Source organism: Oratosquilla oratoria, chromosome 44 (genome assembly GCF_046742065.1).
Source record: "Oratosquilla oratoria isolate Oo_2021 chromosome 44, ASM4674206v1, whole genome shotgun sequence".
Lineage (NCBI taxonomy): Eukaryota > Metazoa > Arthropoda > Malacostraca > Stomatopoda > Squillidae > Oratosquilla > Oratosquilla oratoria.
The window spans coordinates 32,433,754-32,458,559 of record NC_134820.1 but is presented as its reverse complement, the minus strand read 5'-3'; the positions used below and the strand labels follow the sequence as shown (position 1 = coordinate 32,458,559).

Here is a 24,806-nt window from a genome sequence, read left to right as displayed (position 1 = left end):
AAACAAGATTTTTGGAGAAACTTATAATTTAATAAGAACAATCAAAGTGGCATTTACGTACCTGGATGAAGAAATTGTGAAGAAAATACTAATCACTTTGATAAGACCAAGATTGGAGTATGCAGCGACGATGTGGTCACCAAGTACAAAAAAATGTATAACAAAAATTGAAAGAATACAAAGAGCAACTACAAAATTGGCACCAACACTCTCAAAACTATCATATGAAGAGAGACTAGCAAAAATTGAGCTACAGACATTATAGCAAAGAAGGGAGAAAGGAGATTTTATAACTATTTATAGAATCATGAAAGGCTCAGAAAATATTGATAGAGAGGACCTAATAAAATGGGATGATGGAAATACAAGAGGACATGGAAAGAAAATCAAGAAGGACAGTTATAGAAGAGATCTGAAAAAGAACAGCTTTCCCCACAGAGTAATAGACATTTGGAACAAGCTAGATGAGAAAGTGGTGTGTGCAAAAGCAATACATGAATTTAAAAACAGTTTCGATGAAATGAGACATGAAGACGGGACACCACGAGCATAGCTCCCCTTCCCGTAAAATACAACTAGGTAAATACACACACGATGGCGCAGTTGTAGCGTTCGCGGCCGCCACTACCGCGGTCCGGGTTCGAATCCCGCCCAGGGCTGAAATAAATCCAATATCGATGCGCTGTGAGTTGTCACTCCAACTCTCGTGGGCGGGGAATTGGGTGTGTGTGTGCGTGTAAGGTCACAGCATTACCCACAGATCAGTCATATATGAGCTCTGAGCCCTCTTCCGGGAGAGAAATAGTTGTCGATCACGAGTCCAGCACGTGATCCAAGACCATGATGAATCACACACACACATATACATATGTGTGTGTGTGTGTGTAACCTTCAAAGAACAGTACAATACATTTGACACGTACAACGATAGGTAGTCAAGGTGTGTGGGCGGCATACAAGTGTGATTGCACCTGGTCTTCCAATCGAGAAAAAGCATCTCTACCCAATTACGTACTGCACCGACAGATGTTCCTAACAGGACGTGGCAAAGTCATTGTGTCCTTTGATGTTGGCGCACGCATAATCTTCGCCCGTCGACTGCAATACAAGTGACTACGAGTATACCGATTGCAGACTTCATCCCGTCCACCCGCGCTCTCGGAAATGGGGGTCGCGACTCTCCGTAGAGGAGTAAGAACCTGGCAACGGATATATGGAATATTACTGATACAATTTCTCACGGCAACTCTAACTATGGGTGAGTTACCAGACCATTCAATTTGTGTGTAACAGTACAGGTGACAGAGATTATTGGAAGACAAAAGGGAAATGCAGGAGACTAGAATTAAAGAGCGGAGGAGAGCGAGGAAGAGATCGGGGGGAAAATAGAAGGATTTTTTAAATTTGGGACTACTTGTCCGCTTTAAAAAGGGGGAGAAGCTTTTTAGTATATAGGCAGATGGGTAGATATATTAGTATCATTAGTATTGATATCATTATTATTATCATTATTATCATTATCATAATTATCATTATTAATACTATTAGTAGTAGTATCATTATTGTTAATATCACTGCTGTTATTATTATTATGATTGTTGTTGTTGTTGTTGTTGTTGCTGTTGTTGTTGTTGTTGTTGTTGTTGCTGCTGTTGTCGTTCCCTAGATTGTCTAGCCGAACAGTTCCGTGTCCCTGAGGAACGTCACGGCTGGAAAGGGATATCCCTACAATTCATTTATAGAGTGTATATTGTGTTGTTGGCGTGCATGATTGTGTACCATGTAGTCTTACATGATATGTTGTATAGTATGGGGTGAAGTGGACAATTGTCTGCAATGCAGTCATCCAGCCACTTCCAGTGTGGTAGAAGGGTTGGATGGTGGGTGCATCGCAGTCTGGCCTGGTGGACTCTGTCCTTTCGGGAAAGAGAGTACTCAGCGGGATGGACATCAGGAGGTCTGGCATGCAGCAATGTATTGTCTCTCAGTCTGTTGAAGGAGCAGTGAGTGATATGATTATGGATATACTGTACTTCTGGAGGTTGGTGTCTAGTGGTTGTGGAGGAGGAGAAGAGAGCATTTGTGTGATGTAGATATTTAGGTGCTGTTTTGATGTTTCCTAGCATGCGTGGGTGTTCTGCTGTGTAGTGTAGTGTGTGCGTTTTGTTTGTGGAGGCTGTGGCAAGTGCTTGTATGCTTCCTCTCATGTCAAGGTGATCCTTGACATTGAATAATTTCATTTGATGATGTTGTATTTGTGCAGCCTGTAAGTGTCTTTATGGTTTTGTTTTGTATACGGGGCTCGTACAATTTATCACTGAATGTACGCATTGTTTGTATACTGTTTTATTAGTTTGTTTTGTCCAAGTGTTGTTCCTGCAATTGATTTAAGCGCGAGCCTAGGTGTGCGTTTAAGTCTTTATGTTTGTAATGTGTTCTTTGAATGACATGGATGTATCGTATGTTACGCTAAGAATCTTAGGTGTGAGTATGTGTGTGTGGTATGAGAGTGTTGTTAATATAAAGGTGTGGTATGTATTTGTGTTCCGCTGTCCAATTGGTGAGAATTGGGTCTATTTTGAGTCTATTTGTAGTGGACCAGGTATTGAGTGTATCGAGGTATGGTTGTAGTATTTCTGTAGCTTTGTCCGCGTCACGGTGTGCGCACGTAATTGTTATGTTGTCTGAGTAAGAAAGATTTGTGTTTCTAAGGTATTGGGTGTGGGTATATCGTGCATGTATAGATTAAAGGGTGCAGGGAATAGAACTGAACCCAGTGGTACTCCATTCTTAAAGTTTCCAGTGTGCGACGATTGGTTATTATATGACACATAGGAATTTCTACCTACCAGATAATTGGTCAGTCATCTTTTGATATTATTGCGCACATCTGTGTTACATATTTTCAGCGGCGGCGCCAAGGGGGGACTTGGTGGGGCTTTAGCCTCCCCAAAAAAGTGGTCAGCCCCCCATTAGCCCCCTCAACTGAAATGAGCAAATTGAAAATTTAAAACACTCATCAAAGTAATTTTATTAAGTGGATTTTTTAATGGTCAGGGCTAAAAATTTGTCAGCCATCAGCGCTAGCCCTACCATTAACCCCTTCCCCATCTGAAATGAGGACAATATATGTGTATTATTACGGCGTTATGCAAGTTCAACTGTTTTCATTATATATGACCCACGCCTCAAATCACCTGTAACCCGTTGTAGAAATGTCACACATTACAGATAGCCTATCTGTAATGTGTGACATATATGCATAGCCTATCTGAGATAGGCTATGCAACGAATCAGGGCGTGGCCAGGCGACAATAGTATTCCCAAAGTATATAGACCAGGGGTTCTCAAAGTGGTCGATATCGACCCCGCAGGGGTCGATGAATAGCCAGGGAGTCAAAAGGGGGTCGATTAATAATCAGGGGGTCGGTGAATGTTTACTGCTGGAGTAGAAGAAACCATTTATAAATAATTTCAAACTACAAAATTACACTGTATTAATGATTATGCTAATAGACAATTTTTAGTTCATACCAATCATTGCTTTAATACCGATAATATAAAAATACTTTATAATAGGTTACAATACATTATTGTAGTGGAATTTATTTATACATACATACATACATACATACATACATACATACATACATACATACATACATACATACATATATATATATATATATATATATATATATATATATATATATATATATATGTAAATTCGACGCACCCAAGTTATATTACATTTGACCTTTGTCACACTCCAAACTTCATCATAGTTCTTAACTCTTCTTAAACTTTTCTTCGCATTCATTCTTATCCCCTACCCACGTTGATTTTTCTCTGTCATATTTGAGATGGTGCCAATATGAATGGGTCGTATTTATATGGAAAACCAGATATAACTGATATTAGAAGGGTGATTAGATGCCAGGGCCCACAATACTATATAAGAAGCTTTTGAATTTCCACATTGGCCCTGAATTTCCTTTGCGTGTACTGCATGATGAAATGGTCACGGTAAAAATATACACTTGGTTTCCTTCCTTGCCCAATTAGACAATTTGATGATTGACAGACAATAATACCCCATTCATAGACATTTAATCCAGCTCAAGAAACCCTAGTCACAGCATGCGGAGCATGTAGGAGGGGTTTTGATTACAATCCTGCCCAAAGTACCGTGCAGTTTTTTGTAACCTAAGTGGAACAGCAGCTCGGTGAAGTGATAATAATAGACCTCCAGCAGTGGGGTTGGAAACTCGATATACCTCACTCGAACAATAGATAAGTGAGGTTAGAAAATCAACATTTTTACCGGGATCAAAACAGCATGGTATGCCTCCCATGCTCAGATGTTCGTGAATGATCATCATCTGAGTTTATTTTCTGAGACCACCCCCTCGTCAACATGTCGAGTCCTTCCTCAACCCCCAACAAAAAATCTTAGTAGAGCTCCCGTCAGGGCGGTGCCCCTGGACCCCACCAAGGACCCTAGGCCGGCCCCTTTGACCCCATGCCGGACCTTGGACTACCCCTTTCGGATTGCCACTAACGCGGAAATTATAGTGCTATAAGCCACCCCAAAATTTTGCTCATCCCCCCCTTAGCCTCCCCAACTAAAAATTCCTGGCACCGCCGCTGTATATTTTGTTTGTGAGATTGTGGCGGGGAATGACGTCGAAAGCTTAACTGATATCTAGTGTTATGACAAGTGTTCTGTGTGAGGTCTTATCTGAATATATGACACCAAAAATTCTTTGTGAGGTTAATCAGAGGTGTTTGTAGAGTGTATTGTTCTAAAACCGTGTTGTTATTCAGCAAGGGGATATGTTGGTGGTGGTGGTGGTGTTGGTATCATGTCCCTATGGTAAAGTACAACTAACTTGGATGTCCTTCTTGTTTTGTAGTAGATGACGAGAAGGACATCCATGTTAGTTGTCAAGAATAGCTGCCTCCCTAAGACAAGTGAAATGCAAGAGGTGAACGTCGTGTATCAACATACATGTTCCAGTGGTGACTGCAGTCGCCTAAATTCTCGGTACATTGGCATCACTACTACAACACTGTCTAAGAGAATTTCAGCACATCTGCAGGACGGCGCCATAAGAAGACACTACTTGTACGAGCATGGACTAACACTTAAGAGACACTATATGGAAGGCACCACCACCATCATTGAAAGAAACAATGACACCAGAAGACTAAAGATGACAGAAGCGGTGCTCATTTACAACAAAAAACCCACTATTAATATACAGCAGCAACCTGAAACGTCGTTACCAACGAGAAGACAGAGGATGCACCCCGCGCGCTGATTGGCGGGCGGACGTTTGGGCACTCCGCTCTCCGCCGATATATACCGCCATACGATCAAACCGCGTCATTCTCTGTCAACAATTCAACCAGACAACACCTCCTGAAGATGGCTAATTAGAGCCGAAAGACGTCTAGAGGAAAACACCATGGACTTCAGTACTCTACTCAGAAATCTGCATCCAGACGACCGCACATTGGTGCGTAACATAGAAAAGATATTCTATAAACAGAATAATGCTATTTCAGCTGTTGACTTTAACAACGCATGCATTATTAATGGCCTACTTCCAAAATATATATATATATATATATATATATATATATATATATATATATATATTTATATTTTTATTTGTGTGTGTGTGTGTGTGTGTGTGTGTGTGTGTGTGTGTGTGTGTGTGTGTGTGTGTGTGTGTGTGTGTGTGTGTGTGTGTGTGTGTGTGTGTCGTGCTCCTTGTTTATGAATGAATATAGATAAGTATAAGTAAGTGGTAGCTGTGGCCTAGATAACTAGAATAACAAGGAACGCGAACAAACGTATGTAGAAGAAATTATCACTTCACATTTGGTGGTGAATGAGACTAATGTTTCCTAAGTATGTGACTTTTATTATTATTATAAGACATCAATCTATATTCAAATTAAATGACTGTGATGTGTACGAGTGTGCGGGTGTGTGAGGCTGGACGTAAAGATTCGATTGTACAGACCTTTCTCTGGATATATTACTCGAATCACGAATAACTTGATTTCAGATAGGCTCGAACTTGACACTGCTGCCATGCTCCCAAGAGAGAAGACTGAAGACTGAAATTTACACTATTGCTGGCTATAAGGGAACCTCTGGATGCTATAGGCTCCTCCTACAACTTATTATGAATGGTTAAGATTCTCTCTGTATACTACAAATGACCAATGGATACACAAGCCTTTTTGGTTATCATCCCAACTCGTGTTGATTTCCGATATGCAACTTCAGCAGTACAGCATATGGCTCAGGAGTGTTTTTATATGAAAAGGGCCCAGCGTGCTATGCGTCATAGTGGTGATGGTGTTGGTGGTGTTGTCAAACCAATCACCACATATGTATATATACATATATATGTATGTATGTATGTATGTATGTATGTATGTATGTAAGATATAATATATACATATGATATTCACGTAAGGGCATGATACTGACAGACATGAACATATTTTATTATGATAACGCTAGGGTGTGGCTGTTGGTAGTGTTAGTATTGTTAGTGTTCGTGTTGTGTTGCTGGTGTTCGTGTTGTTGTTGTTGTTAGTGTTGTTGGTGTCCATATTGGTGTTGTTGTTGGTGGTGGTTGTGGTGTTATTGTTATTGTTGTTGGTGGTGGTGATGGTATTTGTGGTGTTGTTCTTGATGGTATACTATAGATGCTGTTGTTATTAGTGGTGGTGATGGTGGTGGATTTTTTTCCAACCACTTACCTCTTTTGCTATGGACTCTTTATTCTCTTTATTATTCCTCTTTAATTCCTCATTCTCATTCTTTACTTCTCTTAACTGTCTTTTTAATTCTTCTATTTCTTTAGTTAGGTTTTGATTCTCCTTCTTTAGTTCTTCCAGTTTATCAACTCTTTGGGTAACTAGTGTTAATTGGTTAAACCTAACCTCCCATGCTTCGTTCATTTTTTTTTTTTTTTTTAGTTTCTCCTCTAGATTTACTAGTCGGGGGAGGTTGTCACCTCCTCCCTCATTAAATCCATAAAAGCAGTTATCTTCTCTTTCCATTGATCTACTATTATCTATATTTCTGCTTTTGACACTTCTGCTTCCTTGTTCTTCCTCGTCTGTGTGTTCTGCACCCCTTTTGTTTACACCCCTTCTAACATCCGGGGCCCGTTCGTCCCCTTCCTCATTTCCTTCCATTTTCCTCAGTAATCCCTCTCTTTCTCCTTCCCACTACACCACGAGCTTTCCCCTTCCCTACTAATACAACAAAAGTACTCCCCCGTTGTTGATATCGACGAAACTTGAATTTTCCTGGAGTTCCAAGCTTCGTTGTCACTTTGATGACCGACGTGTGTATGTGTGTACGAGTGTGTGTATACGACCATAACTTACATATAAACTGTATGCACAAAAATATTGACATGCCAGGTTTGTCTATGTTTTGGTGACTAGTTTTTATCCTATGTTTCAGGAGCGGCTCCCGATCACCAGTTTTTCCAGGTATGGCGTTTTAACTCGGTATTTGTGATTTTGTACAATCATACCTGAATTGGAATTAACACACACATAAACATAAATATATATATATATGTATATATATATATATGCTAATAAGAACACGGGTACGTGTGTTCACTTATGCAAGTGGTCTACTTTGCATATATATTTATATATATATATTTATATATGTATATATATATATATATAAGATTGAAGGTGAAAGAAGTAGACGAGGTGTAATGGGAAAATGTGCCATTACGCCGCGTCTACTTCGGTCAACTTCAATCTTATTTGTCATAATATAGTCAACACACACACACACACACACACACACACACACACACACACACACACACACACACAAACACACACACACACACACACACACACACACACACACACATATATATATATATATATATATATATATATATATATATATATCCCTATTAACTCTAGAGGCGTTTATAAATACAAAAAATAACCCTTTCCTTGACATGCGGTACATGTTTCTTTATCGTGGCGTCAGACTACTTTGCTCACTTCCATGGCAAACCGTTATGGTGGCAAAAGATTTCGATTCATCGCATCTTTTTACCATCAAATGATACAATTCTATTCTGTCTGCCGCATGGCTATTTCATTATTCTCCTTGACAACTACTTGGTATGAATGGTATTTACTTTGACAAAGATCTAAATATAACGATATGACTATAGACTCTCTGCTAGGTGAGTCGTCCCGACGTCGCCGGACGATCTTAACAAAATTGTTCTCATGGTTGGTGAAATGGCAAATGGACTTCAATATCTTAAAGTGCAGTGTGTTAAACGTAGGTCTACATAATCCAGAAAGCCGACATATCTTTTTAGAGAAAACGGAGTGCGAGACACTTGGGAGTGCTAGTAAGTCCGGACCTTAAATCCAGGAAACATTGTTAGGACGATTACGGATAACAGTGCAGAGGTATCAGACTCTATCTGGCATTATCTAGACTCCGTGGTCAGGGTGACAAGACGTCCCGTACTATACGGGATCATACCGTTTTTAAAGAATTTACCCCACGTTTCGTACCAACCCTCCCTGAGACGCGCTTTGTCCCATCTTCCAAAGATTTTAAACACTTCGCATGACAAATTGAGAAAAAAAAAAAAGATCCATTTTAGAGGTATATAATTACGAAAGCAACAATATCTGAAATTTTATATATATGTTTCAACATATGTAATAAATTGCTGCTTGGAACAAAATACACAACGGACACATCCCTTTAAAGCAAGAAAAAGAATGTCCAAGTCAATGAAGCTGCGAGCTTGTTTTGTGCGTTTCACATAGCCGGTATACATTGTACATATACCTCTCCAGTTTAGGTGTCCCGTATACCAGTTTTCAAAATCTGGTCACCCTATATACGGTACATTTTTTGTCTCTGTCCTATAGAATAGATATGAATTCACTATAATCAGTACAGAAGAGAGTGACCAAAATTATACTTGGGCCCAGAAATTTACCTTACGAGGACAGTTTTGGGCACCATAATTTACACTCTGTAGGAAGACACAGAGTGGATGGTGGTCTAATAGAACTCTTCAAGTGGATCAAGGGCTTTAACAAATGGGATGCAGACAAGATCATTATATTAAGACAACAGGGCAGGACACGTAGTTATGAATTGAAATTGGACAAATTTAGATTTAAGAAGGAAATATGGAAGAATTGGTTTACCAATAGAATGGTCAATGAATGGAATAGATTTAGTAACCATGTATTGGTTGTTTTAAGAGGTTAGATAACTTTATGAATTGGGATGATGGGTGGTATTGGACACAGAATTGCCTAGTGTAGGCATCATGGTCTCTTGCACTCTCCTTCTTATGTTCAAAGCACCAAACACCACCACGGATCACTGTTCCTTAGTGACAACAGTCACCCCATATTCAAATGCTATTGTAACTCCTTTATTTTTTTTATTTGTTTATTTATTTATTTATTTATTTTCTAGAATATGGAGCCTCTTGCCTGCGGGAACACAAGCACTCAAGCCTTTGGCGTCCTGAAGTTTACTGAGAAACTAAAGAGCGGATCCTCCATGAGCAAGACTTCGTGCACCTATAAAATCAACCCGTCCCTCCCCATTGTGTATGTCCACCATTCTGCAGATATTGAATATACTCTATGTGTTTTTATTGTTAATTGATCAGTCATTACAAGCTATATATGGACCAATGCAGTATAGTGGATGCATGTCGTGGTCCTAAAAACTAACCGGCAAAGTTGCCTATTTCCAAACCCGTCAACCCCCTCACATCTACCTGAATGTGCAGGCCTGAGAGACTGATACTTGGTCTCCAGACTGGGCTCAAGATTTCTCTCAATTAACTTCAACTGTATTTATTTCACTTTTGTTCATCTCTGTGGCGCTCATTCTGTGAATGCACAATCAGTGGCCTTTTCATTTATGCATGTCTGTATGATCTAACTACTGCTGCCTAAATTTACCCACCCCTGCTTACCCTTTCGGTTCATGATCAAAACGTGTAGTCAACTTAATCAGTACATGTTTGTGCTGGATGCTTAGGATAAAAAGAAATCCGTTTTAGAAGTAAAACTTTTAGGAAGTCCCCACCCTACATCTAGACCTGAAAAAAGCTTTTGACAAAGTACCACATAAGAAGTTGCTTAAGAAATTAGATACTGCAGGAGGAATACAGGGCAAACTGCTTAAATGGATGGAAGACTTTTTGCAAGAAAGAAAAATGAGAGTCGTGATAAGAGACAAACACTCAAATTGGGATGAAGTAATAAGTGGAGTTCCACAAGGAACAGTTCTTTCCCCAATAATGTTTGCTATATATATTAATGACATGGATAAAGGAATTGAAAGTTATATGAGCTTCTTTGCGGATGGTGCAAAAATGTTGAAAAAAATGAACACTGAAGAAGATTGTGAGTCGCTACGGAGTGATCTCAATAAAGTATGGGAATGTAGTAGGAAGTGGGAGATGGAATTCAATACTAAGAAGTGTAGTCTAATGGAATTTGAAAAAAGCAAAAAAAGAATAGTAAGATCATATAAATTGGGAGAAGAAAGAATAAAAAAGTAGAAAATGAGAAGGACCTGGGAGTCATTATCATGAATAATATGTCACCTGAAAAACATATAAACAATATTTTTGGAGAAACTTATAATTCAATAAGAACAATCAAAGTGGCATTTACGTACCTGGATGAAGAAATTGTGAAGAAAATACTAATCACTTTGATAAGACCAAGATTTGAGTATGCAGCGACGATGTGGTCACCAAGTACAAAAAAATGTACAACAAAAATTGAAAGAATACAAAGAGCAACTACAAAATTGGCACCAACACTCTCAAAACTATCATATGAAGAGAGACTAGCAAAAATTGAGCTACAGACATTATAGCAAAGAAGGGAGAAAGGAGATTTTATAACTATTTATAGAATCATGAAAGGCTTAGAAAATATTGATAGAGAGGACCTAATAAAATGGGATGATGGAAGTACAAGAGGACATGGAAAGAAAATCAAGAAAGACAGCTATAGAAGAGATCTGAAAAAGAACAGCTTTCCCCACAGAGTAATAGACATTTGGAACAAGCTAGATGAGAAAGTGGTGTGTGCAAAAGCAATACAAGAATTTAAAAACAGTTTCGATGAAATGAGACATGAAGACGGGACACCACGAGCATAGCTCCCCTTCCCGTAAAATACAACTAGGTAAATACAACTAGGTAAATACACACACGATGGCGCAGTTGTGGCGTTCGCGGCCGCCACTACCGCGGTCCGGGTTCGAATCCCGCCCAGGGCTGAAATAAATCCAGTATCGATGCGCTGTGAGTTGTTACTCCAACTCTCGTGGGCGGGGAATTGGGTGTGTGTGTGCGTGTAAGGTCACAGCATTACCCACAGATTAGTCATATATGAGCTCTGAGCCCTCTTCCGGGAGAGAAATAGTTGTCGATCACGAGTCCAGCACGTGATCCAAGACCATGATGAATCACACACACACATATACATATGTGTGTGTGTGTGTGTAACCTTCAAAGAACAGTACAATACATTTGACACGTACAACGATAGGTAGTCAAGGTGTGTGGGCGGCATACAAGTGTGATTGCACCTGGTCTTCCAATCGAGGAAAAGCATCTCTACCCAATTACGTACTGCACCGACAGATGTTCCTAACAGGACGTGGCAAAGTCATTGTGTCCTTCGATGTTGGCGCACGCATAATCTTCGCCCGTCGACTGCAATACAAGTGACTACGAGTATACCGATTGCAGACTTCATCCCGTCCACCCGCGCTCTCGGAAATGGGGGTCGCGACTCTCCGTAGAGGAGTAAGAACCTGGCAACGGATATATGGAATATTACTGATACAATTTCTCACGGCAACTCTTACTATGGGTGAGTTACCAGACCATTCAATTTGTGTGTAACAGTACAGGTGACAGAGACTAGAATTAAAGAGTGGAGGAGAGAGAGGAAGAGATCGGGGGGGAAATAGAAAGATTTTTTTTTTTCAATTTGGGACTACTTGTCCGCTTTAAAAAGGGGGAGAAGCTTTTTAGTATATAGGCAGATGGGTAGATAGATAGATTAGTATCATTAGTATTGATATCATTATTGTTATTATCATTATTATCGTTATCATAATTATCATTATTAATACTATTAGTAGTAGTATCATTATTGTTAATATCACTGCTGTTATTATTATTATTATAGTTGTTGTTGTTGTTGTTGTTGTTGTTGTTGTTGTTGTTGTCGTTCCCTAGACTGTCTAGCCGAACAGTTCCATGTCCCTGAGGAACGTCACGGCTGGAACGGGATATCCCCACAATTCATTTATAGAGTGTATATTGTGTTGTTGGCGTGCGTGGTTGTGTACCATGTAGTCTTACATGATATGTTGCATAGTATGGGGTGAAGTGGACAATTGTCTGCAATGCTGTCATCCAGCCACTTCCAGTGTAGTAGAAGGGCTGGATGGTGGGTGCATGGCAGTCTGGCCAGGTGGATTCTGTCCTTTCGGGAAAGAGAGTATTCAGCGGGATGGATATTAGGGGGTCTGGCATGCAGCAATGTATTGTCTTTCAGTCTGTTGAAGGAGCAGTGAGTGATATGATTATGGATATACTGTACTTCTGGAGGTTCGTGTCTAATGGTTGTGGAGGAAGAGAAGAGAGCATTTGTGTGATGTAGATATTTAGGTGCTGTTTTGATGTTTCCTGGCGTGCGTGGGTGTTCTGCTGTGTAGTGTAGTGTGTGCGTTTTGTTTGTGGAGGCTGTGGCAAGTGCTTGTGTGCTCCCTCTCATGTCAAGGTGATCCTTGACATTGAGTAATTTCATTTCATGATGTTGTATTTGTGCAGCCTGTAAGTGTCTTTATGGTTTTGTTTTGTATACGGGGCTCGTACAATTTATCACTGAATGTACGCATTGTTTGTATACTGTTTTATTAGTTTGTTTTGTCCAAGTGTTGTTCCTGCAATTGATTTAAGCGCGCGCCTAGGTGTGCGTTGTCTTTATGTTTGTAATGTGTTCTTTGAATGACATGGATGTATCGTATATTACGCTAAGAATCTTAGGTGTGAGTGTGTGAGTGTGTGTGTGTGGTATGAGAGTGTTGTTAATATAAAGGTGTGGTATGTATTTGTGTTCCGCTGTCCAATTGGTGAGAATTGGGTCTATTTTGAGTTTATTTGTAGTGGACCAGGAATTGAGTGTATCGAGGTATGGTTGTAGTATTTCTGTAACTTTGTCCGCGTCACGGTGTGCGCACGTCATTGTTATGTTGTCTGAGTAAGAAGAGATTTGTGTTTCTAAGGTATTGGGTGTGGGTATATCGTGCATGTATAGATTAAAGGGTGCAGGGAATAGAACTGAACCCAGTGGTACTCCACTCTTAAAGTTTCCAGTATGCGATGTCTGGTTATTATATGACACATAGGAATTTCTACCTACCAGATAATTGGTCAGTCATCTTTTGATATTATTGCGCACATCTGTGTTACATATTTTCAGCGGCGGCGCCAAGGGGGGACTTGGGGGGGCTTTAGCCTCCCCAAAAAAGTGGTCAGCCCCCCATTAGCCCCCCAGCTGAAATGAGCAAATTGAAAATTTAAATCACTCATTGAAATTATTTTATTAAGTGGAATTTTTAATGGCCAGGGCTAAAAGATTTTCAGCCATCAGCGCTAGCCCTACCATCTGAAATGAGGACAATATATGTGTATTATTATGGCGTTATGCAAGTTCAACTGTTTTCATTATATATGACCCACGCCTCAAATCACCTGTAACCCGTTGTAGAAATGTCACACATTACAGATAGCCTATCTGTAATGTGTGACATATATGCATAGCCTATCTGAGATAGGCTATGCAACGAATCAGGGCGTGGCCAGGCGACAATAGTATTCCCAAAGTATATAGACCAGGGGTTCTCAAAGTGGTCGATATCGACCCCGCAGGGGTCGATGAATAGCCAGGGAGTCGAAAGGGGGTCGATTAATAATCAGGGGGTCGGTGAATGTTTACTGCTGGAGTAGAAGAAACCATTTATAAATAATTTCAAACTACAAAATTACACTGTATTAATGATTATGCTAATAGACAATTTTTAGTTAATACCAATCATTGCTTTAATACCGATAATATAAAAATACTTTATAATAGGTTATAATACAATATTGTAGTGGAATTTACACACACACACACACACACACACACACACACACACACACACACACACACACACACACACACACACACACACACACACACACACACACACACACACACACACACACACACACACACACACATATATATAATGTATGTATATATATAAATTCGACGCACCCAAGTTATATTACATTTGACCTCTGTCACACTCCAAACTTCATCATAGTTCTTAACTCTTCTTAAACTTTTCTTCGCATTCATTCTTATCCCCTACCCACGTTGATTTTTCTCTGTCATATTTGAGATGGTGCCAATATGAATGGGTCGTATTTATATGGAAAACCAGATATAACTGATATTAGAAGGGTGATTAGATGCCAGGGCCCACAATACTATATAAGAAGCTTTTGAATTTCCACATTGGCCCTGAATTTCCTTTGCATGTGCTGCATGATGAATTGGTCACGGTAAAAATATACACTTGGTTTCCTTCCTTACCCAATTACACAATTTGATGATTGACAGACAATAATACCCCATTCATAGACATTTAATCCAGCTCAAGAAACCCTAGTCACAGCATGCAGAGCATGTAGGAGGGGTTTTGATTACAATCCTGCCCAAAGTACCGTGCAGTTTTTTGTAACCTAAGTGGAACAGCAGCTCGGTGAAGTGATAATAATAGACCTCCAGCAGTGGGTTTGGAAACTCGATATACCTCACTCGAACAATAGATAAGTGAGGTTAGAAAATCAACATTTTTACCGGGATCAAAACAGCATGGTATGCCTCCCATGTTCAGATGTTCGTGAATGATCATCATCTGAGTTTATTTTCTGAGACCACCCCCTCGTCAACATGTCGAGTCCCTCCTCAGCCCCCAACAAAAAATCTTAGCAGAGCTCCCGTCAGGGGCGGTGCCCCTGGACCCCACCAAGGACCCTAGGCCGGCCCCTTTGACCCCATGCCGGACCTTGGACTACGCCTTTCGGATTGCCACTAACGCGGAAATTATAGTGCCATAAGCCACCCCAAAAATTTGCTCATCCCCCCCTTAGCCTCCCCAACTAAAAATTCCTGGCGCCGCCGCTGTATATTTTGTTTGTGAGATTGTGGCGTGGGATGACGTCGAAAGCTTAACTGATATCTAGTGTTATGACAAGTGTTCTGTGTGAGGTCTTATCTGAATATATGACACCAAAAATTCTTTGTGAGGTTAATCAGAGGTGTTTGTAGAGTGTATTGTTCTAAAACCGTGTTGTTATTCAGCAAGGGGATATGTTGGTGGTGGTGGTGGTGGTGTTGGTATCATGTCCCTATGGTAAAGTACAACTAACTTGGATGTCCTCCTTGTTTTGTAGTAGATGACAAGAAGGACATCCAAGTTAGTTGTCAAGAATAGCTGCCTCCCTAAGACAAGTGAAATGCAAGAGGTGAACGTCGTGTACCAACATACACGTTCCAGTGGTGACTGCAGTCGCCTAAATTCTCGGTACATTGGCATCACTACTACAACACTGTCTAAGAGAATTTCAGCACATCTGCAGGACGGCGCCATAAGAAGACACTACTTGTACGAGCATGGACTAACACTTAAGAGACACCATATGGAAGGCACCACCACCATCATTGAAAGAAACAATGACACCAGAAGACTAAAGATGACAGAAGCGGTGCTAATTTACAACCAAAAACCCGCTATTAATATACAGCAGCAACCTGAAACGTCGTTACCAACGAGAAGACAGAGGATGCACCCCGCGCGCTGATTGGCGGGCGGACGTTTGGGCACTCCGCTCTCCGCCGATATATACCGCCATACGATCAAACCGCGTCATTCTCTGTCAACAATTCAACCAGACAACACCTCCTGAAGATGGCTAATTAGAGCCGAAAGACGTCTAGAGGAAAACACCATGGACTTCAGTACTCTACTCAGAAATCTGCATCCAGACGACCGCACATTGGTGCGTAACATAGAAAAGATATTCTATAAACAGAATAATGCTATCTCAGCTGTTGACTTTAACAACGCATGCATTATTAACGGCCTACTTCCAATATATATATATATATATATATATATATATATATATATATATATATATAATAGTATATATATATATATATATATATATATATATATATATTGGACAGAAGGACGACAGAATGAGTGGAAGGGTGGTGAGATAAACACCGAGTAATGTTGGAGTGTAAATTTACACTCCAACATTACATACTCTGAAGAAGTCCTGTTAAGGACGAAACGTCAGTAAATTTACACTCCAACATTACTCGGTGTTTATCTCACCACCCTTCCACTCTATATATATATATATATATATATATATATATATATATGTGTGTTTTTGTGTGTGTGTGTGTGTGTGTGTGTGTGTGTGTGTGTGTGTGTGTGTATGTGTGTGTATGTGTGTGTGTGTGTGTGTGTGTGTGTGTGTGTGTGTGCTCCTTGTTTACGAATGAATATAGATAAGTATAAGTAAGTGGTAGCTGTGGCCTAGATAACTAGAATAACAAGGAACGCGAACAAACGTATGTACAAGAAATTATCACTTCACATTTGGTGGTGAATGAGACTAATGTTTCCTAAGTATGTGACTTTTATTATCATTATGAGATATTAATTCATATTCAAATTAAATAACTGTGATGTGTACGAGTGTGCGGGTGTGTGAGGCTGGACGTAAAGATTCGATTGTGCAGACCTTTCTCTAGATATATTACTCGAATCACGAATAACTTGATTTCAGATACGCCCGAACTTGACACTGCTGCCATGCTCCCAAGAGAAAAGGCTGAAGACTCAAATTTACACTATTTCTGGCTATAAGGAAACCTCTGGATGTTATAGACTCCTCCTACAACTTATTATGAATGGTTAAGATTCTCTCTGTATACTACAAATGACCAATGGAAACACATGCCTTTTTCGTAAACATCCCAAAATGTGTTGATTTCCGATATGCAACTTCAGCAGAACAGCATATGGCTCGAGAGTGTTTTTATTTGAGAAGGGCCCAGCGTGCTATGCGTCATAGTGGTGATGGTGTTGGTGGTGTCGTCAAACCAATCACCACATATGTATATATATATATATATATATATATATATATATATATATATATATATATATATGTATGTATGTATGTATGTAAGATATAAAATATACATATGATATTCACGTAAGGGCATGATACTGACAGACATGAACATATTTTATTATAATAACGTTAAGGTGTGGCAGTTGGTAGTGTTAGTATTGTTAGTGTTCGTGTTGTGTTGCTGGTGTTCATGTTGTTGTTGTTGTTGGTGGTGGTTGTGGTGTTGTTGTTATTGTTGTTGGTGGTGGTGATGGTATTTGTGGTGTTGTTCTTGATGGTATACTATAGATGCTGTTGTTATTAGTGGTGGTGATGGTGGTGGATTTTTTTTCCAACCACTTACCTCTTTTGCTATGAACTCTATATTCTCTTTATTATTCCTCTTTAATTCCTCATTCTCATTCTTTACTTCTCTTAACTTTCTTTTTAATTCTTCTATTTCTTTAGCTAGGTTTTGATTCTCCTTCTTTAATTCTTCCAGATTATCAACTCTATGGGTAACTAGTGTTAATTGGTTAAACCTAACCTTCCATGCTTCGTTCATTTTTTTCTTTTATTTTAGTTTCTCCTCTAGATTTACTAGTCGGGGTGAGGTTGTCACCTCCTCCCTCATTAAATCCATAAAAGCAATTATCTTCTCTTTCCATTGATCTACTATTATCTATATTTCTGCTTTTGACACTTCTACTTCCTTGTTCTTCCTCGTCTATGTGTTCTGCACCCCTTTTGTTTACACTCCTTCTAACATCCGGGGCCCGTTCGTCCCCTTCCTCATTTCCTTCCATTTTCCTCAGTAATCCCTCTCTTTCACTTTTTTCTTCACCTTCCCACTACACCACGAGCTTTCCCCTTCCCTACTAATACAACAAAGGTACTCCCCGTTGTTGATATCGATGAAACTTGAATTTTCCTGGAGTTCCAAACTTCGTTGTCACTTTGACCGACGCGTGTATGTGTGTGCGAGTGTGTGTATACGACCATAACTTACATATAAACTGTATGCACAAAAATATTGACATGCCAGGCTTGTTTTATGTTTTGGTAACTAGTTTTTATCCTATATTTCAGGAGCGGCTCCAGATCACCAATTTTTCCAGGTATGGCGTTTTAACTCGGTATTTGTGATTTTGTACAATCATACCTGAATTGGAATTAACACACACATAAACATAAATGTGTATATATACATATATATATATATAATATATATATATACATAAGATTGAAGGTGAAAGAAGTAGACGATGAGTAATGGGAGAATTTCTCGTCTACTTCTTTCACCTTCAATCTTATTTGTCATAATATAGTCAACATATATATACATATATATATATATATATATATAATATATATATATATATATATATGTATTCCTATTAACTCTAGAGGCGTTTATAAATACAAAAAATAACCCTTTCCTTGACATGCGGTACATGTTTCTTTATCGTGGCGTCAGACTACTTTGCTCACTTCCATGGCAAACCGTTCTAGTGGCAAAAGATTTCGATTCATCTCATCTTTTTACCATCAAATGATATAATTCTATTCTGTCTGCCGCATGGCTATTTCATTATTCTCCTTGACAACTACTTGGTATGAATGGTATTTACTTTGACAAAGATCTAAATATAACGATAGGACTATAGACTGTCTGCTAGGTGAGTCGTCCCAACGTCGCCGCACGATCTTAACAAAATTGTTCTCATGGTTGGTCAAATGGCAAATGGACTTCAATATCTTGAAGTGCAGTGTGTTAAACGTAGGTTTACATAATCCAGAAAGCAGACATATCTTTTTAGAGAAAACGGAGTGCGAGACACTTGGGAGTGCTAGTGAGTCCGTACCTTAAATCCAGGAAACATTGTTAGGACGATTACGGATAACAGTGCAGAGGTATTATCAGACTCTATCTGGCATTATCTAGACAAGACGTCCCGTATTATACGGGATCATACCGTTTTTAAAGCAGTTATCCCACGTTTCGTTCCAACCCTCCCTGAGACGCGCTTTGTCCCATTTTTCAAAGATTTTAAACACTTCGCATGACAAATTGAGAAAAAAAAAAGATACATTTTAGAGGTATATAAATACGAAAGCAACAATATCTGAAAATTTATATATATGTTTCAACATATGTAATACATTGCTTCTTGAAACAAAATATACAATGGACACATCCCTTTAAAGCAAGAAAAAGAAAATGTACAGGTCAATCAAGCAGGACTTGGAGCTGTGAGCTTGTTTGGTGCGTTTCACATAGCCGGTACACATCGTACATATACCTCTCCAGTTTAGGTGTCCCGTATTCCATTTTTTGTCTCTGTCCTATAGAATAGATATGAATTCACTATAATCAGTACAGAAGAGAATAACCAAAATTATACTTGGGCCCAGAAATTTACCTTACGAGGACAGTTTTGGGCACCATAATTTACACTCTGTAGAGCTCTTCAAGTGGATCAAGGGCTTTAACAAGTGGGATGCAGACAAGATCATTATATCAAGACAACAGGGCAGGACACGTAGTTATGAATTGAAATTGGACAAATTTAGATTTAAGAAGGAAATATGGAAGAATTGGTTCACCAATAGAATGGTCAATGAATGGAATAGATTTAGTAACCATGTATTGGTTGTTTTAAGAGGTTAGATAACTTTATGAATTGGGATGATGGGTGGTATTGGACACAGAACTGCCTAGTGTAGGCATCATGGTCTCTTGCACTCTCCTTCTTATGTTCAAAGCACCAAACACCACCACGGATCACTGTTCCTTAGTGACAACACTCACCCCTTATTCAAATGCTATTGTAACTCCTTTATTTTATTTTATTTTATTTTTTTTCTAGAATATGGAGCCTCTTGCCTGCGGGAACACAAGCACTCAAGCCTTTGGCGTCCTGAAGTTTACTGAGAAAATGAAGAGCGGATCCTCCATGAGCAAGACTTCGTGCACCTATAAAATCAACCCGTCCCTCCCCATTGTGTATGTCCACCCTTCTGTGGATATTGAATATATTCTAAGCTTTTACCTGCGTTGCTAAAATAATCTATGTGTTTTTATTGTTAACTGATCAGTCATTACAAGCTATATAAAAAATAACCAGCAAAGTTGCCTATTTCCAAACCCGTCAACCCCCTCACATCTACCTGAATGTGCAGCCCTGAGTGACTGACACTTGGTCTCCAGACTGGGCTCAAGATTTCTCTCAATTAACTTCAACTGTATTTATTTCACTTTTGTTCATCTCTGTGGCGCTCATTCTGTGAATGCACAATCAGTGGCCTTTTCATTTATGCATGTCTGTATGATCTAACTACTGCTGCCTAAATTTACCCACCCCTGCTTACCCTTTCGGTTCATGATCAAAACGTGTTGTCAACTTAACTAGTACATGTTTGTACTGGATGCTTAGGATAAAAAGAAATCCGTTTTAGAAGTAAAACTTTTAGGAAGTCCCCACCCTACATATTTTTTTCAGTAGATGCTTTAGGAGAAATTTTCAACATTTTGGTAATGAACATTTTTGGGGATTCCCACCCTACATCTTTTTAAAGTAGGCGCTTAGGGGTGGGTATGATATCGACATTTTGGGAGCAAGTTATTTAGGAAAGCCCTTGCAATCCTTATAAAATTTCGTTCTCCTGTCTTAGGTTTCTCTTTGTTTTCCAGGCTTACATGTTCTGAGTTCAACCTCCCAGCCACAGATGGTGGTGCTTGCCTGGCTTCTATGACATTAGAAGAAAACGGAGAGTGGTACCAGGTGTGTGGCAACCGGGACCCCGGTGGTATATTCTACGAGGGTGTAACCATCACCTACAGCAGCGATGGGGAGACGGAAGTCGATATCTCCAATCTGCGAACCAGCGTGAATTTGAGTGCTGCAACCCAGCAGAGAAAGGATTCTGATACCGGGAGAAAACAACGCCGCCGCCAAAGGATTTTGCAGGAAATAAAGCCAGAGCACAGACCTACCCACAAGAAAAAGGCTGAATTTGGGAAAAGAAAGAAACTCAAGAGAGAGCGCAAAAACCGTTCCAAGGAAAGGGGAAAGGAAGACAAACAGAAAGAAGAATCACAGCGAGGGAAAAGAGCTAGAGACATTCTACGACAGAAAATATTGGAGGAAGGTGGAGACAAGAAACGTCGACGTAACCGAAGCATTGCAGACAATGACAGTAAGAAGGAGAATAGGAAAAAGGACAAACCTGACAAAAATGTTGATGTAGGTAGAGATGATCGTGGCAAGAAAAGCAAAGAATTTGGGTTTTCCTGTGTCTGGCAGCCTTACTCTTGGTGGGATTATTTCTATGACTATGACTATTACTATGATTACTATGACTACTATGACTACTACGACTACGATGACGATGACAAGTAATTTTGGCAACTTCGGGACCACATGGACAAAGTACACACGATTTCGACCCATCTGTGATTGTACAGCATCTGCAACAAAGTGTTCCTGTGATGTAGGTGTAGGAATCACCTCCTAGCCACCCATCTTACATATACAATCAACGCAGAGATGGAGTTGTGAAGGATTGGCATTCATTTTCCCAAGAGTGAGAAAACAAAATACATATGGAGATGGAACCATTTGAGTTGACACTTGTTTTTTTAGAGGAAGGACCAAGAGCAAGAAACATCAGACATCTTCTCCAACACAAGGAGAGAAGACATCTAGTGACTGCTCCCATCTTTTTCCTATTAAACAAAGACAGATATGGCTTTGTACTAATGCAACACAGACAAGATTTCAAATAACTATTTGTTTATCACATTTGGGGTTTTTGTGCACATTACATTAAGTCTGACCAGGTGAAGGGAGAATCCTATGTTTATTTGTGTATCATTTTAAACAATATTGCAAAATTGTGAATATTGTAAGATATCAGACCTGCATAATAAAACAACAGGGCAGGACTCGCAGTAATGGGTATAAACTGGACAAATTTAGATTTAAGAAGGAAATAGGCAAGAATTGGTTTACAAATAGGGTGGTCGATGAATGGAATAAACTTAGTAACCATGTAGTAAGCGCTGAAACTATCAGTTGTTTTAAAAAACGATTAGACAACTTTATGGATGGGGATGACAGGTGGTGATGGATACGGAGCTGCCTAGTGTAGGCCTTATGGTCTTTTGCAGTCTCCTTTATTTCTTATGTTCTTATGTTCTTATAATAAGCAGTTTCGAGTATTAGTGTTTTAGGAAAAAAAAAAAAAACTTTTGGCATAGATAGACAACAGATAAGGTCTATTAAGACAAGAATTCATTGGTTATCCTTGTACAATTATTAACACTTTGTTCCATAAAGAGATTACCTTTTCTTTAATGTTCTATGTAATGGCACTAAATATACCAATTTCATGCAGATTGAACAATAGTTTCTACTTGTCCTTTGGAAATAATTTGCTAGAATTCCAAGTTTTATTTTGTAAACCTTGTATCCCATAGTTTACACAATAATTTTTGAGTTAGACATCCCATATTAGGTATTATATAGATCTAATGTCCAAACTTTGGAGACTTTGATGACACCTTTACAGACCAATTATACAGAATAATTGGAATGTAACTTAATAAAAAATCACCAAGTTATTTGTGACTTCTATCATCCATTATTTCTGCCAATCAGTTTTTTACCAGCCCTCCTTTATATGGGGGGACGGAGAGGGGGGGTCGCCGATTTAATGAAGCGGCCTTGCTGTGGATGTGCTGTGTCCTGCGACACTGCTTCTGACCCAGGGCAGTGGACAGGGTGCAGGGATGACCCGTCATCTAGGAGGTGCTAAGATAGGAGGGAGGGTGGAGGGGTGTGGAGTGTTTTCGGGGATGAAATTTGTGGGAATGTTTTTGTGCCTTGTCCTTTTTGGCTACCCACCTGGTAAGGGGGAAAAAAGCCTTGGTATATGTATGTGTATGTATGTATGTCATAGGGACAAGCTATGGGAAGCAGGATGTAGGGACCAACTACATGAGACAGGTCACAGGAGGTAACTAGGTGAGGTACTGGAGGTGGAAGTCTTGTTCCATAAGCAGATGCCTGGATGGAAGTGATTGCAGTGGGCTAATGGTAGACAACATATGATTACGTGCCCGGAGAGGGGGTGGGAGGGGACTTCACGAGCATGCTTGTGCACGCATTTTTGTGGGTTGGGGGAGTGCAATTATTATAGTTTTTATTTATTATATTTTTTATTTGTTATTTTATTATTAATATGAATTTTTTTTTTTTTTTTTTTTTTGCATCCGACCTAGATATGGATCAAAAGGTCTCCTGTCGGCATGCTCCGCCTTTGTAATCCTCTGTAAAGGGGTGATGTCTTCTGGTTGTGAGGTGCTTTTGTCATCATAAGGCTCCACTAGCAAGATGATGAACTGAGCTGCCAGAACGAATTGTCGTGTCAGAAATACTGCTGGTTCTCAGGCAGTCCAATTCTGTGGTAGGGTCATCAACAAAGGCCTCATGGTAGATGAAAGAGACATTTCATCACTGGAAAAGAAGCACTGTAGGAGACCAGTTCCATGCCACAGGTACAGACAAGGTTTACTTACTGGGTATGCCTGTATCCTTGATATCATAGATAAGATGTGTAGAGACAAGGTGAAAGTGGAGGCAGTGGCCCTAAGGGAGGTTGTATTAATGAGGGACAGTAATTGCACCATAATCACGCTTCTAGTGTCTCAGGCACCTTGGTCTATTCTATGGAAGGTGTTGCCAGTCATGAGCTGGAAGGGAATCCAATCTTCAGGTGCCAAATCCATAAATGCCCAGATATCCTTACCTTTCACCAAATAGTTTCTTGCACATCTTACTGTAAAAACTTGATCTATGCACCTTATCACTCTCCATAGGTCATACTATTCTTCTCCAACCATTTCCTGTTCCCATTCTAATCCTCTCAATCAATACACTACCATGCACCTTCTTAACTTTACTGAACAGATTGCCTCTCTAAATAACTACTCATACGTGTCTCCTTTTCCCTTGTAAAGTAACCATCAGCGAAAAAAATACACGGGAGCGACGAGCGATTTCGCTCGGGAAAGTTCCAATGTCGCTCTCGCAAATCCAATAGCGGGAGCGATCCCCACAAAAAAATCGCTCCCGCAGCAAGATTCAACGTTTTTCATGCATTATCCATCATTTAGCAATCCATTAATCCCATCACCATTGATGAAAGGATCAGAGAAAACACAAGTTACCCGTGATCAATCATTGCATTATCAATCGATATCATAAACGCAACGCATCAATCAACTTTAATTTGTTGATGTACGTACGTATGTGTACGCGGTATAGCTGCTAGAGTTCAATGGCATACCTAGCCCAAGGTTCATAATACTATATGGACCTTGACCTAGCCTAGCTTCGTATCAGCTGCATGCGCGCGTATACTATAGTACATGTTGACTAGACTCTACACGAC

At 39.6% G+C, this 24,806-nt stretch overlaps 1 protein-coding gene across 3 annotated transcripts; it reads left to right on the top strand.

Annotated features, from left to right (window-relative positions):
- Positions 1–1,044: 1,044 nt before the first annotated feature.
- LOC143022430 (uncharacterized) lies at positions 1,045–22,757 on the top strand. Of its 3 annotated transcripts, none has more exons than XM_076180653.1 (4): positions 1,045–1,258; positions 7,502–7,530; positions 9,533–9,669; positions 21,043–22,757. In XM_076180653.1, the coding sequence occupies exons 1-4, from the start codon at positions 1,165–1,167 to the stop codon at positions 21,749–21,751; spliced, it is 969 nt and encodes a 322-aa protein (XP_076036768.1). In that variant the 5' UTR covers positions 1,045–1,164; the 3' UTR covers positions 21,752–22,757. The 3 variants fall into 3 exon arrangements, with proteins under 3 accessions (XP_076036768.1, XP_076036769.1, XP_076036770.1); XM_076180654.1 differs by lacking the exons at positions 7,502–7,530; positions 9,533–9,669 and adding exons at positions 18,438–18,466; positions 20,219–20,355 and having other exon boundaries at positions 1,064–1,258; XM_076180655.1 differs by lacking the exons at positions 1,045–1,258; positions 7,502–7,530; positions 9,533–9,669 and adding exons at positions 11,749–11,964; positions 18,438–18,466; positions 20,219–20,355.
- Positions 22,758–24,806: the final 2,049 nt, after the last annotated feature.

Excerpts from the sequence above, each read along its gene's own strand:
- LOC143022430 (XM_076180653.1), top strand. The coding sequence starts at position 1,165 with ATGGGGGTCGCGACTCTCCGTAGAGGAGTAAGAACCTGGCAACGGATA. Across the intron at positions 1,259-7,501 it reads CACGGCAACTCTAACTATGG|GAGCGGCTCCCGATCACCAG; the intron begins GTGAGTTACCAG and ends CCTATGTTTCAG. Across the intron at positions 7,531-9,532 it reads CCGATCACCAGTTTTTCCAG|AATATGGAGCCTCTTGCCTG; the intron begins GTATGGCGTTTT and ends TTTATTTTCTAG.